Raw genomic sequence first — 18,695 nt, 5'->3', positions numbered from 1 at the left:
ATGCACCTCCTTTCTGGCAACCATCAGTGTGATCTTTATAGTTAAGAGTCTGTTTCTTGGTTTGCCTCCCTCTTTTTCCCCCTTTGCTTGTTTGTTTTGTTTCTTAAATTCCATATATGAATGAAATCATATGGTATCTGTCTTTCTCATATGGTGACTGACTTATTTTGCTTGGCATAATCCTCTCTAGCTCCATCCATGTCATTGCAAATGGCAAGATTTCATTCTTTTTTATGGTTGAGTAATATTTCATCATATATATATATATATATACATATATATATATATATATATAAAATCACATCTTTTTTTAACTAAGAATGGCAAACTCTTATGTTACAGATTTCTGCCTATACTTATACTAATTGGATTCTCTGAAATTTCATGGGCCCCAATTCGAACAGTGTGCAACCACATGGTGACAGTTACACGGTCCTGAGAATCTCAAGAGGTGCTCGCTGCAGTGAATGAACTGTAAATATTTGCAAAAGGTATAACTTATGGCAGCAAACCCTCAAGGCAGATGGCACAGAAAGAGGTGGAGAAGGTGCCGTCCACTGAAGTCAACACGTGTTTGATACGTGCAAGGAAAGTATCCTTATGAACAGAACATGAGGACTGAAAATTGGGAATAAAGTCATTAGGTCTTAACCATGTCCTTACCACCTGCTTTCATTTACCTTAGGCATAGACTTAAGCCTAAGAACCAAGCTCAGAATACTAAACATCAACATTTACCCATGACTGGTTTACAGTAAGAAGCCATTACGACGGTGTTCAATTATGGAACTTGGTTTTGAAAATGCAGCAACATACTATAAGCCATTTTGCTCCATATGGGTATCAATGAAGCAGTAGGAGGTTGTTTAAAAACAATATTTCTCTAGGAAAAAACCATTGTAAACTTATTTTCTAAATGTATCACTTAAAATAGCACTAAAGATCATGATATACTTAAGGATAAATCTAAGAAAATACATGCAAGACCTGTACACTGAAAACTTCAAAATATTCCTATGAGATATTAAAGACCTAAATAAACAGCAATGCCATGTTCATCATCCAGAAGAATCAATACTATTAAGATGTTAGTTCTCTTGACATTCATCTACAAAGTCAATGCAATCTCAGTCAAAATCCTGGAGGGTTTTTCATAGAAACTTACAAGCTGATTGTAAGATTTATATAAAAATGCAAGAAATTAGAGTAGCCAAAATAATTTTGCAAAAGAACAAAGTTGGAGAATTCACACTACATGATTTCCAGACGGTAATCGAAACTGCAATATTGACAAAGGGTAGAGATAAAGATCAGTGGAACAGAACAGAGAGTACAAAAATAGGACTATACACATATTGGCCAACTGGTTTTTCAAAGATACCAAGGTAGTTCATGAAAAAAGAACAGTCTATTCAACAAATGGTACTTAAATGGATATGCTTATGGGGGGGAAAAACAGTGAATCTGCAGCTTTAACTTATCCCATGTACCAAAATTCACTCAAAATAAATCACAAAGATAACATACAACCAAACCCTTAAAATTTCTAGAAGAAAACATGGAAGAGATAACCTTTGTGACCTAAGTTGGGACAAAGATTCCTTAGACAAGGCACAAAATACTTGAACCACTTAAAAAAATAAAAGATATCTAAATCCGATTTCATCAGAAAACCTTTTTGTCTTTGAAAAACACTTAATGACTATGAAAATTGTCAAGACACAAACTAGCAGAATATTTGCAAGATATACGTCTGATAAAGATTTCTATCCAGAATGTGTATTTTTAAAACACTACAGTTCAATAATGAAACAATCCAACTTTTAAAAATAGGCAAAAGATTTGAACAGATCCTTCAACAAAGATACACAAATAACAAGCACAAAGAAAGATGCTCAACATCATTAGGAAAATGCAAATAAAAACCAAAGTGAGATACCACTATATATCCATAGAAATGAGTGGAATTAATGAAACTGAAAATACCCAAGTGTTGGTAAAGGATTTGGAGTGACTGGAACTCTATTACATTGTTGGAAGGAATGCAAAATGATAGAGCCACTTTGGAAAACACAATTGGTGAACTTTGCTATATGTAAATCATACCTCAGTAAAGAAGATCAAAAAACAGTATCTCAAAGTAATTTCTCTAAATTCGTTTTACTTGTTACTGAGCACAGCTTTCTTGTTAAAAAGTGTCTGATATTTTGTTCGCTCCACTTGCCTAAATTAGAAAGAAATCTACAAGCCAAACATGCAGTCAACTTTGCCAGCTAACACTTTTGTAAAAAATAAAGCACTCCAAGGGGGTCCTGTAAACCTCTTAGTTTTATAATTTCCAAAACATTTATGTCATAAATTATTCATAAGGAATTAAAAATTCTGCAATTTGTGTCACATTTTTTTCACCCAGCTCTACATGTACTGCCATTCCTCAAACCATTACTATATCTTCACTGTCATTTCATGAGATTTGTTTAACCCACCATCTTCATCCAACCCTCCCTACCTCCCCACACCCAACACACATCCCAGTTTCCTAGATACAGAAGTATTTACTTTTTAAGATATAAAAACAAAAACAATGTGTGCGAACAACCCGAAAACTGAATCTTAAAACCAAGCTTTGGTTGGCTAGTTTATGATTTGTCCTTAGATCTTTCGTAATTTCAGTTTTAACATCACACACACACCCTTCTATAATCAACATCATGTCTTTCTTTGCATCCTCAGATCACAAGATTAAGCCAAAAATAGTTTCAACCTGGGATCACATGGTCAAAATCAGTCATTAGACCAAGGTCTCAGACAAGACCTGACCAGACTGGGCTGAGTGGAAGGCGGAAGCAGGTCCTTTGAAATTGGTCATTGCTGGGGACACTTGCTGGATGTGACAGAGATATAGAAACATGGTACCCAGTCTATTACAAGTGTTCACTCTACAGAGTTTGAAATGAGGTTTGGGAAGGTATATCTGAAGCTATGAGCAACACATACATCAACAGCCAAGTGGCTGTCTCAAAGTTCTTGTGAAGAGAACTAGTAGTGGATTTAAGGATAACCACCTTCTGCGTAATGATGGTATATACAGAACCCAAAGATGCTACGGCAAGCCACCATCCAGTCCACCACGTGGATAGAGACTACATGCAGTCTCCACCCCTAAACACAGCTCTGCTTTCCTTACAAACCTGAACCATAGTTCTACTTTTTTCCTTATCTCTCTGCACTCCTGGCACCTATAGTCTAATGAGAAATTAAAACCAATTTATATTTCTTCTATTTCAGTGAAATCACTCAAATCCTGTTTTACTACTATCACAGAGATAAAGCCCTGACAGACACCTTAATTCCCCCAATGACTTCAAAAAATAACTTCTTTTAAAACGCTTACTTGAAAGTTCACCAGGATCTGCCATGAATGCTACAGATGAGTAGGGGAGAATACATGGGCTGAAAGCTCTCTGCTAGACACTCAGTCTTTCCAGAATTTACTTTTAAGATGATGTGTTATTTTTTTTCAATCTCCTTTTTTAAAAGATTCAGCACTGTTTTCTGAAGCCCTATGGTCCTAGCATCCAGCACATCACTCTTCTCAGTTTGTTCTCATTGAATCATTTAAGGAATGAATGGACTGATAAAAAGAGCCACAATGATACTATAATCCAGGTCATCCTGGCACTTTTTTCAAAAAAAAACTTTTCCAGGGGCGCCTGGGTGGCACAAAGTTTAAGCGTCTGCCTTCGGCTCAGGGCGTGATCCCGGCGTTATGGGATCGAGCCCCACATCAGGCTCCTCTGCTATGAGCCTGCTTCTTCCTCTCCCGCTCCCCCTGCTTGTGTTCCCTCTCTCGCTGGCTGTCTCTATCTCTGTCAAATAATAAATAAAATCTTTAAAAAAAAAAAAAAACTTTTCCAGACCATTAGGGTACTTTTTAGAACACAGAAATTTTCAGTTTTTTTAGTGTCAGCTCAACCACTTGTTGGAGAACTTCCAGAAACTCTTTGACTTTTTTTGTGTGTGAAAGTTAAACACGCAGACTTCCACAGCAAAGATTATGAGCCAAACGTTCAGGTGTTAAAACCATGCAGAGTTATATTTGTGTTACCTAGTAGAAATTCTTGGCTAACACACCTTAATAAGCCACTTAAATTATTTTCTGAAGGATGGTGTCAAAGGTCAACTTCAGTCTATCCATATGCATCACTGAATTGGCGATATGATTTTTCATTTCCTGTAATAGCATTCCCAAGTTTACCAAAGCTGCTCACACAATTTACTTCACACAACATAATGGAGTTGTCTCAGACAACTAAGTAATTTTGGGGTGGGGGGGACTGCAGGGGACAATCTACAATTCCATTTGTATTACCAGGCAAAAAGGCAGGTAATATGATGTTCATTTTGGCAGAAGAGAACCTAGAAGCTTGAAATCAGACTGACCCCGGGGTTTCTTACTTTGGCTGTTGATGTCGAGCAGCACTTCTAACAGAGCATTTATATCAAGCTGCTGAAAAGGATTAGTTTAAAAAGGAGTAACTCACCCCTTCTTTAGTCTACCTTCTCCCCATTTTCTGCCCCCCTCTCAATCCCCATGGGATGGGCCAGCCGCTTTTCTCCCCACTACAAACACCATCTGACGAAGGGAAACTCTGGTAGTAGAAAGAGGTAAACCCCCTTCTAGGTTCAGCCTCGATTTTGCACAACTCCAGAGATATGAAATGTGAGACAGCTCAACATACAGAGAGTGGGCAGCTGATCTCTGATGGCTTCTCCAGTTTTCGAATTAAGGACTCCGAGACCCAGAGTGAATCTTAACGGAAGGGAAACTTTGCTTTCAGAAGGGAAACGTTAAGAAACTTCCTTTCTTTTAAACAGCAACACACTCAGTACCTTTCCTCAGATTTGGAGGCTTGAAGAAAAGGAAGACCGTCCCTTTAAAATCTCAAGCGGAAGATAGCACAAAGATAAAATGTTGTTTGTTTTAAAACTGGAAAAATACATGCCCTATAGCCAGCTCCTGCCTGGCACACAGCTGGGATGCAGAACAAATAAATCGGTACCAGGGACCATTCAACTCAAACGGTTCTCCAGACTCGAAGTATTACATGAGGTACCTGTTTGGGGAAAACTCAGATCCATACTCTCTCAATTTTCTCTTTGCTTTCCCCTGTCTATACTACCAAACGCTTTTCAATGAATCAATTAATGAATACATAAATAAAAGCAAGTTTTAATCCTAACTACAACCTAAGACAAGTGAAACTATCAGACTATCAAAATTAATAACCGTAGCAGAGACTAGCTTTTACGAGGCATGTTTTTTCTCTTTGTGCATATTCAGCTAGGCTACATTTCGCATCCTCCCTGCAGGCCTAGCCTATGAAGTAAGATTGCATGCGGCTTGGTCTACTTCGGAGCCTGGTTGGGGTGCGGGCTGCGGCTCCCAGGTATATGAGCATGCATGTGCATATTCCTTCTTCCTGTGACTGGAGACCACCTCGGGGCAAAGCTGAAGCTGTATGCTAAGAACAGCTTCACCTTGCTCCTTGATTGATTGGGTAGAATTTAACCCTCAATGGTCAATGGTAACAGCCTGTACTGTTACATGAATGACAAGATTATGCAAATCATTACACATCTTGGTATATGCAGTTTTCGGAATGGTGGTCCCCCAAAAAGATACATCTATGTTCTAACCCCAAACAAGCCAATGCGACTGTATTTGGAAAAAGGGTCTTTGCAGAGGTAATAAGTTAAGGACCTTGAATGAGATCCTCCTAGCTTATCCAGGTGGGCCCTCAATCCAATAACAAGTGTCCCTGTAAGACAACGAAGAAAAGAAGTACACAAGGGGAGAAAAGAAAAAGCCACGTAAAGAGAGACCAGAGTCACGCAACCACATGCCAAGGTCCGCCCAAGAGCCACTGGGAGCTGGGAGAGGCAAGGAATGACTCTCCCCTACAGCCTTGGGCGGGGACATGATCCAGCTGACATCCTCATTTCAGACTTCTGGCCTCCAGAGCTGCAACAGAATATTTTCTATTGCTTTAAGCCACCAAGCTTGTGGTCATTTGTTACGGCAGCCACAGAAAACTAACATAGCAGCTCTTTGTTATCTTATTGTTACTTTAACTTAAACCGGAAATTCATAACAGAAGTGACTTAAATCAAGTACTTAGTACATCTTCAAGAGGATACATTTGGGGGACACAAAACTGCAAAAGAAAAAAAAAAGTATCCACTCAGTAATTTTCGTTACTAATGTTTTAGTTAGTAATGATATTGGTATGTTATTTTGAAACCTTTTTTTATATTATAGGAAAAGACAAATAAATTACATTTGTTAGGAATCCAACAATTCAACGTAAAAGTGATAATTATAAAATCAAAGAAATTAAGTAAATTAATATTAAAAATTGATTTGGAAATATCAATATGAACTCGTAATTTTTACACATTATTTTCAAGGTCCAGATACTTAAACTGAGAAGGAGATTCACCCAGTGGCTATGATGGCCTCTGGCACTCACATCGTCCCCTCTAATATCCACCCCCGCCAACACACTAAAAAGAATAGGGCTCCTCAAAGAAACGTCTTATTCTACGGTCCAGGGCGAGGAAGGTACAAGTTAAGCCTAAGAGATGGGTTTTGTACCATAAAACAAGCTCTCAAGGCTTAACAAAGTCCCATCAAAAGAACACAGAAGCCAGGATGAAAGGGTTCTCATACATCAAAGCACTGATAGTGTGAGCTTCAAAATATTACTGTATTAGTTGAAATACCCTGACTATGAAAATCCATGCGTGCACAATGATAGTCTTAAGAGAAAGCCAGGGAAAACCCATTTGCCACACCTTTCGAGGTATCCTTTAAACTAAATCTGTACTCTCAAAAATGGCAAAGGGAGAGAAAGAATTCTAGGAATAATTATATTCCAGGGTAAACTGAGACCCAGCTGAAAGATCCAGTTGCTGGCTTAACATAGAAGGGAAATGAAATTATAAAATCATCTTTGTGAAGCTCCTCCAGAAACTGATTCAGCAGAAGATTATCAGTTGGTTTTAAACCCACCAGGCACAAGGCTGGTAGGTAAGGAGACAAACAGTGCCAAAGGAACGTGCCACAGATCCCTTTCTGCTTAAAGGCGAAAACACAATTATACTACTGACCGATGTTATCTAATAGTGAGATATCAGACATCACAGGTCTCCTGTGATATTCTAGAAAAAGATATTCGACATCAATCTATCATGCTTTTACACCTAACTTCTGGTTAACAGAAAATTCAGAAGATTTCAGACATCTCTAGGAAACAACAGGGTAAATGCAGAAAACAACACACTGCAAGACAGCCTGTCTAGTTTCCTCACTGTATTAGCATCATGAATAAAAGTCTGTTGTAGATTCACGAAGAATTAAAGAACCTAACAGCCAGATGCAATGTGTGATTGATACTGGGACTAGATTTTCATGTGAACAAACCAGGTGGAAAGAACATTATAGAACACTGGGAAATATGACCTGGGCAATAGAAGGCACAAAGGAATTATTATTCATTTTAATTGTGATGACTTTATTGGCTATAAGGGAATTCTCATTTTTACAAAACACACACTGAATTTTCTAACAAGATAAAACTACAAAACAAAATACCAAACACGAAATCTGACTAATGCAGAGCAAAAAGAAAGATTACACAGAAGAGGAAGACCAAGTATCAAAATGATAAAATACAACTAAGGGTTTGGAAGAGAACTTTAAAAGAATTATCACAGATCTCAAAAAACCTAGTACTGATTTAAAATTAGATAGCATTTCAACATACCAGCTAAGGAAATATGGTAAAAATTCAAACAATTTTAAGGTCAAACAATATTAAATATAGTAAAAATATCAGTCAGGCAGAGGACTGAATAAGGGGAAGGGGGTGGAGAAATGGCTGTCTGCTAACCCAACAGCTGGTAAAGCCACAATAAAGTTCGTGTGGCTATATGTAGAATCAAAGCCTGGAACTTGGGGATAGGGGCTGAGGGCAGATTAAGTCTGGAGTCTGGGAGCCCGCGCAGAGGCAGTAGAGCAAGGTGAAGGTTCCTGCTACATCATTATCCTTCCCTTACTTCTTCCCCACTGTCTCTGCGATCCATATGCTTGCTCAAGTAACTACCATGGCTGCCACCAACACACCAATCGGCTATCACCTGTTCCTGCCCGATGCTGCCACTCATTGTTACCCCTCACTCCAAGGACGAGCCCTTAACACCTAGAATCTCATGGTCCACAGGAATTAGTTTATCAATATCTAGTAATATTTGGTTACCTAGCAGAGTAGAGCTCTAGCTGGCTTACAACAACATGAATGTTTAAAACAAAACAAAACAAAGGATGAAAGAAAGAAAATAACTCAGCAATAAGTTGCTCTTTAATTTTTTAGGATATTTTCTTCCAGCAGCAAATTGTCTTAACTACAGATACAAGTTTTCCAGTAAGTAACTTTTTTATCTTCTGAATGAAATGGTATTAGGAAATACAAGCGAAGGGTTTAAGAATTAATTGTATTCTTAATGATTAAATACATTCAAACGACATGGGTCAGTGGTGCTGAAAAAAGACAAAAAAAAGTAACTCTCCCAGTCTTGGAGTATCTCAACACCACTGGCCTGACTCAACCCCGGGTGGAGTGGCAGCAGGGGCCTTCCCCTTCCCTGAGCAGGCTGCCTGCCAAACCTTGAGGGCTGAAATCCAACCTGCCTGAAGTGCTTAACACAGGAAGTTGACTCTAAGTGGGTATAATTTCCTGCCACCTCTTCACTATCACCTTTGTTTTTGTTGGTTTTAACCTCCTTCTCCCTTATCATTCAAGTGAAGGAAGGGGGAGACCCCCATCTCTTCCTAAGGCTATAATGCAACAAAATCACCAGCCATTAGGGGGCAAGGTCGAGCCATGCCAAACCACCCCCCAAAAATCGCACATCGCACCATTAGCACAGGCAAAGCCACGGGGCAACTTTCTAACCAAGCTCAGGTGTGGCACCGCTAACACTTCGGGACTGGATGACACATTACTGCAATCTACACCCATCGGCATTAGTCACCTAAAATGTCCTGAATTCCTGACTAACCACTTCCACTTAATCACTGAACAGACGTACACTTAGGAATAAGTCCTCCTCCTCCAGGAAAATCCCCTGCAAAGTCACAGGATGAAGCCTTGCAAAGACCTACTTACCTAAGTGCAAGTTTCGCTTCCACAAACTGATTCCCGGTCCCTAGCGTAACAGGAACTGATTCAAAGGACTTGTGACTGAAGTTTGGAAATCAGTGTTCTTGTCTCACTAACTAACCCCGGGGGCCTTGGAGCTGGCTTGTCATTAATGCTCTTAAACCTCAGTTTATCACTGATTAGTGAACAGGTGGGAAAGGCATAAGATCTTTCACTTTACTTCATATGTTCCAATACAGATATAACTTTTCCAGTAGAAAAATAAAAAAAGAGGGGCGCCCACGTGGCTCAGTCGGTTAAGCATGATCAGGTCATGATCTCAGGGTCCTGGAATCAAGCCTCATATCTGGCTCCCTACTCAGCAGGGAGCCTGCTCCTCCCTCTGCCTGCCGTTCCTCCTGCTTGTGCTTTCTCACTCGCTGTCAAATAAATAAATAAAATCCTTTAAAAAGAGTGAGTAAAAGAAAAAGAGTGGCTGGAAATAAATGCAACCCTTCTAATAACTCTTCCAGACACAGTGATCTGAAAGTTCATCTGAGATTCTAAAGTCCCTAAAATGCAGCCTTTACCCCAAGCCTGTGGAAAGCAGCCAGGACCCCAAAGCCAAAAGAATGCAGCACAGGGTCTGCATTTGGGGAACAGTGGAAACTGAGGAAGGGGCGAGATCAACGGACTTTCTGCACAGGTGCAGATCCCACTGAAAGAACCCCTCATTGCTATTCAGCTTCTGGGTTTTCATCTGTAGTTGTCAGAGCAACCTAACAAATTTCCAGCTTTTCATTCTCATATGGTCACCTCATTCTATTAAAGCCCTGCCTCGGTGTCCCCCCAGAGTCCTCAAATTGAAGTCCTCATGGCAACCCTGCCCACTTACTCCAATAAATAGGTTCTCTGGAATGCACTTCACAGTCCCCAAAACCCAGCAAGGGAGCCTCTCCTCCTTTGGCTTCTATAGCCCAACCTGGACCAGAGTTGACAGTTCTCCTATGTTACTCTAACCACTGAGACGCACTCGAAGCTCAGGTCAACTTTATATATAGGCAGTCACCTACGAAAGGACTAAGGGACATCATGTTTATTTTACCCCTAGAATTAGCCAAAGAACTGGATTTTCAGTTGATAATGGGTAGGTGGAGACAGAGCTTCATTGCAGAAATGCCCACATAGACTCCTTTGAATCTACAGGAGGCACCCTTCCCATTTTAAAGGAATTGAATCCCAGGATTGAGCAGTGATGTTCAGTTTCACTTATCACAAGCAAATTACACCAACATGCAGAGGAAGGTGCAAGGATAAAGAAAGCGAACCTATGGGGCACTTGGCTGGCACAGTCAGTTGAACGGCCGACTCTTGGTTTTGGCTGGGGTCATGATCTCAGGGTCGTGAGATCAAGCCCTGCGTTGGGCTGGGCTCCACGCTCAGCAGAGTCTGCTTGAGTTTCTCTCTCCCTCTGCCTCTGCCCCTCAAGCTTGTGCTCTTTCTTTCGCTCTCTCTAAAATAAATTTTAAAAGTCTAAAAAAGAAAGAAAGAGACAGCAAGCCTCTACAGACCCAGGCCTTTGCATTGAGCTGCTTCTCTCTCCTGCCTCCTCTTCCTTCTCCACTTTCTCCCAAACAAACCACTTAGCTCTTCTTTCTTTCACTCAACAGACTTTCAGTAAGAACTGCTTATGTTTCAGGCACTAAGCTCGGTATTGGAGTTACGCAAACTAATGAGACAAGACCCATGCCCTCCAGTAACTCACTCCAGTCAGGGGGACATATTTAAGTACTTCTAAAACAAAGTGACAGACTAACCACATGAAAGTATAAAAAGGTTGATGAATCGTATTCAACTTAATTGTCTTTCTTAGGCTACACCATGATGAAGTATTTTATTTGGACCCTCCATCTTTGCATCTTTAGGAAAAAAACATCATGTTCAATGCACCAATGTGCTCAATGCCCACAGCATATAAAAAATCTGTTAAATCATCAGCACAAATAAAATTTTTGTTCACCAGTAATCCCAACATATTATTGTATGTTCCTCTTGTTTAAGAAGATAACTGATGAAAGTTTAGGACTTCTTATAAGATTTTTTTTAAGTGAGGAAATCAGTGTGGAGGGAAAACGTGGCCAGGAAAGGTGAGATGAAGCCACGAATGAGGCTGAGACACAAAACACGTGTCCCGGAGGGGCTGTGTACTTGTAAGGGCAGACCACAAACGTGGCTCTGAGCGGTCTAGCAAAAGGGAAAAAAGGAGAAATATGATCAGTTCTGTGATTCATATTGTCCACATGACAATTTTTCACTGGAACTGAAACCTGAAATCATTTCTCCAGAAGTCCTCCAATATCCTTGATCACGTACTTCTTTTAGAATTAAATTTCTGTAATATTCCCATTTCACTTTGTGCACCTTGAGCACTTTGTCTATATACTACGTATCTTATGATAATAATGTATCTGCACTATTTGCTTAAAAAGAAATAAAATTAATATTTGGATTCCATATAGCATTTGGGCACAAAGCATCGGGACCAGGGAGTGTCTTATGTGTCACATATCAATGACAACACACCACAGACATTGCTTTAAGACTTCACAAATAAGACACAAGGTTTGCCTTAGTATTTTCCTGGACTGAAAATCTATAGCTATGGCTTGGGCCACCTGGGCGGCTCAGTTGGTTAAGCGTCTGCCTTCGGTTCAGGTCATGAACTCAGGGCCCTGGGACTGAGCCCTGCATCAGGCTCCCTGCTCAGTGAAGAGTCTGCTTCTTCCTCTGCCCTTCTCCCCCACTTGTGCTGTCTCATGCTCTCTCTCAAATAAATAAAATCTTAAGAAAGAAAAAGAAAGGAAGAAAGGGAGGGAGGAAATCTGTAGCTATGGCTTTTCCTGACAGCATCATACAACATGCATTCAAACCATCAAGTATATTTAGGTAAAATACGATGATAGATTCAATAAATTTCCTTGAATCTTTTGAAAACAAGTTGATGATAAAATGGTACCAATATTTAATAACTGGTAGCCATTTGTATGTCTCCTTTGGAGAAGTGTCTGTTCATGCCTTCTGCCCATTTCTTGACCAGACTGGTTTTTTGGGTGTTGAGTTTGATAAGTCCTTTACAGATCCTGGATACCAGCCCTTTATCTATAATATCATTTGCAAATATCTTCTCCCATTCCATGGGCTTACTGAACATAATATTAAATAAATAAATAAATAAATAAATAAATAAATAAATAAATAAATGTTTGTTTGTTTGTTTAACATCTGGGCCCCTAAGGAGCAGCAGAAGCAGCCACACCATTTATGAAGCCCCTACTGTATGCCAAATGTTAGTGCATGTACTCTTTTTTTCTGTAGCAGTGTTTTTTTTATAATTTTTATTTTGTTATATTAGTCACCATTCAGTACATCCACAGTTTTTGCATATTTTGCCTCTAATCCTCAAAATAATTTTAAAATGTTGCGTTTTAAGTAGGCTCCACGTCCAACGTGGGGCTTGAACTCAGGACCCTGAGATTATGAGGTGCATGCAGTACCGACTGAGCCAGCCAGGCGCACTTTAAAATGTTAGTATTAACTGCATTTTACAGCTGAGGGGAGAAAAAAAGATTTGTAACAAATACTTTATTTTTTAATTTTATTTTCAAAAATACACAAAAGTTGAAAGTATACTATAATAGACCCCAACATATCCCACCAGCAAAATTGAACAATCATTAAGATTTTCCACACTTCCTTTATCCATTTTTTTGTTTTCCTTTGATGAAGTATCTTACAGCCACATCACAGTCATATTCTATCCCTACGTCAATACACGTTTCTTTAAAGACAGATTCTAATGGTGTACTATGTGTTGGCTAATTGAACATAAAAAGTAATAATAATTTTTTTAAAAAGATTCTTATACAACCACAATGCCAAAATCAAACCTAACCAAGTCAATAATTTCTTAGAATCATCTGCTAATTTCTTTGGAGAGATTTCTCCAATTTTCTAAAAAAAAGTCTTTTTATAGTTAGTTTGTTCATATTGGAATCCAAAAAGATCCACACAGACATTGTTATCTCTCTTTAATTCTCCTCCTTTTTAACCTATCTCTGGTTGTTGCAAAAGCAATTTTTAAGATATAATTCCTATGCCATAAAATTCACACTCTTAAAGAGGTATATAATTTTATTTTATTCACGAGGCTATGTAACTACCACAACTCTTTAATTCCCACCACTAAGTTATTTGGTGTAATTTCCATCACACCAAAACAAAACAAAACAAAAACAAAAACAAACCGTGCACACTCATTAGCAGTCACTCCCCTTCCCCTCCCAGTTCACAGCAACCACTAATCTACTTTCTTTATTGATTTTTCTATTTGGGATATTTCATATAATTGGAATTTTAAAAGCAAATATATTTTGAGAAGCTACTGGGTCAGGTACCATAAATACATATAAATTAGGTACCAAATCTATGGCATGGCCCACGTAGATAACCAGATAAACATTCCATCAATAAGCACCAATACGTTATACTTACCATATGAATAGTACACTATGAATGCTTTCAGCTCACAGTTTTTACCCTTCCCCTCGCAAATACACACAGATGAGAAATGGTATTTATGTGTGTGACTCACCAATGAGTTTCTCATATGTGACAAAAGTCCAGTTTTCTGCTGGCTACAATTCTCAAACTGACTAGTGGCTCATTAAACATGGCAGCTCACCATAGTGATAATGTGGGCAGGCGAGGCTCTGTGCCTAATTACAGCTGCCTGCCTTCCTCTCCCTTTCTGGAAAGCCTATCAGATCAGAAAAATAGAAACAACCTGTATTTTTCCTTTATTTCTGGAAGCTCATTCCCACTTGAGTACTTTGTGAGGAAGAGAGCAGAGAGCAGTGCATAAGCGTACAGCCCCCAGCATGTGCATGTTTTCCACCATTAGACTATGGAGGCCACTTGACCACTGAACAGCTCTGACACCTTCAGCACTGATTTTGTCCATCTGTCAAATGGGGATATGAACACAAAGGACTGCTTTGAAAATTCAACACGAAGCTCTTATTAAGAAAATCTACTTAGTAAGTGCTGGCCACTGGCAATAATAATGTGTCACTCTTATTAACAAGTCACCCAGGACACCTCCGAACTGATGGTGCTCCGGCCCGGAGTTTTCGACATGAGTTGAAGTGCGTGCCAGAAAGGAACAGATAAAGTAGCTAAATTCTCCATGTCGTGCCACATTAACATTCAAGGGCAATAATAAGCTGAACTCGGGATCTAAAAATGAGAAACATCATTAGCTGATTTGCTCCTCTCCCAGCCCCAAGATCCCCTCTACCCACCATCAACCCGATAAAGCCCTGTCGATCTGAGGGAAGAGTACAGCTGTTAGAAATCTTCCATCAGCAGCAACCTGCCCTTTCTGGCTACTGGAGAGACAAAATTTCACAACTCGGGGCACCAGGGTGGCTCAGTAGGTTAAGCATCTGCCTTCAGCTCGGGTCATGATTCCAGGGTCCTCTATCGGGCTCCCTGCTCAGTGTGGGAGGAATCTCCTTCCCCCTCCATCCCTCACCCCGCTCGTGCTCTCTCTCGCTCACTTGCTCTCAAATAAATAAAATCTTTAAAAAAATAGAAATTTTTTTTAAAAATTAATAACTTAATAAAGCTAGAAAGGAGCAGAGCAACCTGATGGCCAGTGAATCCCACAGGTCTGAGGGAGGAGGGTCAGCTCTTCCTCACAGGGCTAACAAAACGGCCATGGAAGCTGCTTTCCTCTGCCTGTGCTACTGTCATAACCTGTCAACTAGAATTTTCACCCCCGTTGGACCCCCCGCATTTGTGCGATTACCTTTCCTTTATATTAATTATCCCTATCATCTTTGTTCATCATCATTGTAAAATCATTTTTCCTCACAATAATAGGTTTAGACAATACTCACAAAAAATTAACTCTCAAGGCAGGAGAGTGTAAGTGTCAGCAAAATCTTAACACTTTAGCATCATGGTCACATAAGCAATAAAATTCCTCTTCAGTTTCTATCTACTTTTGATACTCAAATACAGCATGAGAAAGAGGGGAGGGTTTTCACCATCATTTCATTACTGTTTGAGTTCAGGAGCTAAGGAGAAACCACACACAACGAACGCTTTAGAATCTCCTTGTCAACCGTGGGCATGTATTTCTTAGGGTAATAGTTCTACCTGTGAGCAATAAAAAACCCCGCTGCTTCTCTGATACATGTTGTCCCCAGAGGAGAAACCCAAGGGAGCTGTGTTAGGAGGAATTATAGAACTCCCCAGAAATGTTCAGGGTGGTGGGAGGTGGGGGGAAAAAGCACCCTGAAGCCCATGGCCCAACATAAAAAGCTAACATACAGAGCCTGGCATCAACAGACTGACCCTAGCCCACACCAACCTGCAACAAAGTGCCAGAAAAATTACTATCAATACAATGGGATACCACATTCCATTTAAAAGAACAGGGTAGAAATGACGAATGTACCAAGACGCAGAACAGAGGGTGTGTACATACATATATTTGGGGTTTTTAAGACAAAAACATTTTTTAAGATAAAAACATTTTAAAAGCTGAAAGGAAATACTTCAAAGTCTTACCAGTGGACCTCTAAGGTGGAGAATTGGAAGAGCAGACAGAAACAAAATGCAGACTTTCACTTTTTATTTTTATATCTCTCTGAAGACTCTGAGTTTGTTAGGAGTTAATGAGAAAATGAACACACCAGAAGAACTGCTAAAATCTGAAATAATCTATCAGCCCAAGTGATGCTTCTTTATAAACAATTCACCTTCTTGCATGAATATACAACAATACACATGAATAGGAAAGCCAATTAAACTAGGCGACCTGCATTATTCAAAGCAGCATAAACTGCTATATAAAACAGAACAACAAGGGCCCCTCGGTGGTTCCGTCGGCTAAGCTTCCGACTCTTGATTATAGCTCAGGTCATGATCTCAGGGTCATAGGATCGAGCCCCATGTCAGCCTCCATGCTGGGCATGGAACCTGCTTAGGATTCTTTCTCTCACTCCATCTCCCCCCACCCCAAACTCTCTCTTTCTCTCTCAAAAAAACAAAACAAAACAAAAAAACAGATCTGAATTTGGTTTGCCCACCTGCAAAATTTCCCAGAAAATCTAATAACTAAATGCTTGAAAATAAAGGAATTAAAATAATGCACAAATAAAAACAGTCACTTTCTAGCTTTACCTTTGGTCCTAAGAAATAGGAAGGCAAAGAGTCACAAAACAGAAATCCATGCATAGGTATCCTGGAAAAAGTCTATTCTATTCAGGGAGGAAATATGATTCTCTTCTTTCATTATTTCTTGATAAAAGTATCACCGTGTCTTACCTGATCACAAATCAGTTCCCACTTTTTCTCATTATCATACTGCCGCAGTAACCTGGCTTTGTCAGGGGGTAGGTTCATAGCATTCTGTAAAAAGAAAAGGAAAGAGATATGTCACATTCCACAACAGGCTGCTAATGGGTAGCTAACTCACAGGCAGACCAAAGACTAGTACAGTGGTTCTCTTATGACTTCTTTGCAATTCCTAGTGTCAAAAAAACCAAAACGCCCTATGGAAGTCATTTAAACATCAGATCAGTTTAATGGCACTAGAGAAGCTCTCAAGTCTTAGGCTGGGACATCTGAGGTGGCCTGCTTTGAATTATCAGACTTGCAGACGTAATGCACCATTTCTTCATTTAAGAGCAGGCTCCCATGCTACTCAGTAGTCGAGAGCGTATAAACCCCCACTTCTCTATCAAGCACTATAGCCCCACCAGATACAGAACACAAGACACCAAAAGAAAACTCAATGACCTTTTATAGACAACATCAATGTTTAATTTGATAAATAATTTTAAGTAAAAGAGCACCTTAAAAATTTTTTTTAATTTAAAAATTAAAAAGTGCAAGTGGTTTTTGTCATCTTTGTGAGATGAAAAGCACTCCTTTGGGAAATATGTTAACATTAGCAACCATAATCCTCCATTTAGCCATACTGTATAATTATGAAGGTGGGTTTGCAGTGAGAAATGGACCATGAGCTCAAAGAGGTGTCTAGACGTCAGAACTCCTATAAACCTCCCTGTCCCTATAAACCTACGGCACACCTTCCATAGTATTGGTCGTGGATTTGCGCCCAGGTACATTCGCAAGTTTTTAGTCCAATGTCCCAAATGACCAATTATATACACTTTTTCAAGATACTTGGCTTGGGTCTGAGGTGAGATCTTTGGCCACAGAACATGGCAGAGTGAGAGAGCCCCAGAAGGAATTCATATTCATTCCCTTGGCCTCCCTAAAGTTTCCATGCTCTAAACTAAGCTAAGGAGTCAATGTCTATTAACTGCCCTATGTATCCCCTCGTATCAATGCTCTAAATCATAGCTATCTGTAAATAAACAATACAGAACCTTGCCTGAGTCAGTATATGGGTAGACAAATCCAAAGGTCTTCAACGTTTAATGCTAGAGCCCCTAGCTCTTCGAAAGATACAGCCTATAGAGAAGCAATTCAACTTGCCACAGTTACTGTCTCATATCATCCAGGGAAATAAATTTAATAGAGGCAAGGATGGGTGAGTTATTCTAATTTAATGGCAGAGAATTAAAACCTTTGATAATTTTGATAGATACAACTCAAGCATTTTCCTTTAAACTCAATTTAGCATCCAGAGTGGTATGCCTAAGGAGGTGCTAGTCAGAGACCACCTATTAATTTGAATCCAATTCATTTGAATCTAACAACCTGCCTTCAGAATATTAAAATTTTTAATTGCCCCCAATGCTGATAATATAAGCAGAAGAGCATTGGATTCCAGAGTTTTCAATGATATTGCCAAGGCGTCTCCCTAGAAATATCTAAAATGGGGGAAATGTTTTCATACCACTTATCTCCATAGTATATCTACTTGAACTAGAAAGAAAAATAACTACTTGCATTTATTTGTAATTACAATTTTACAATGTTAAACCACCACCCTGGGATAAGGCAAAGGAGAGTTCCATGTCTAACTTTCTGAGGGAAACCAATGTTATTGACCGTTAAATACCAGTCCATCATTGCTTATTTGTACCCTAGAGATGGATTATTTCCTCCTAAACTGATTTTGACCTCCATGTTAATGCTCTTGGGTGTGATTATGCATTAAATAAAAACAGTAAGATTATGAGGTAAGTTAAATGAGTTTTTCTGAGTCCTTATTAATCTCTTGAGATATAAAGGGGATAAGAAAAAAGAATGCCTGAACTCTTCCAAGGTGTCAAGCACCGTATGAAGCATTTCACATAAGCTCACATAAATCTTTGTAACAAGCTCATGAGATGTAATTTTCCTCAACTTATATATGGGAAAGGGGACCTGGAAGAACTTGGTTAACTGGCTCAAAGTTGGACAGCTTTGCAGGAGAACACGATCTTAACTTAGTCTGTGAGGCTCCCC

General features: G+C 39.4%; 1 protein-coding gene across 1 annotated transcript in view; it reads right to left on the bottom strand.

Annotated features, from left to right (window-relative positions):
* Positions 1 to 18,695, bottom strand: part of FMNL2 (formin like 2) — a 303,412-nt gene that overhangs the window by 109,602 nt on the left and 175,115 nt on the right. The window contains 1 exon segment of the mRNA XM_034654575.1: positions 16,599 to 16,682. Within this exon segment, the coding sequence (XP_034510466.1) occupies positions 16,599 to 16,682 (84 nt within the window).

This window comes from Ailuropoda melanoleuca, chromosome 2 (assembly GCF_002007445.2).
Source record: "Ailuropoda melanoleuca isolate Jingjing chromosome 2, ASM200744v2, whole genome shotgun sequence".
Taxonomy (NCBI): Eukaryota; Metazoa; Chordata; class Mammalia; order Carnivora; family Ursidae; genus Ailuropoda; species Ailuropoda melanoleuca.
The sequence above is the reverse complement of the archived record's forward strand: the minus strand, read 5'-3'. Positions and strand labels throughout refer to the sequence as shown.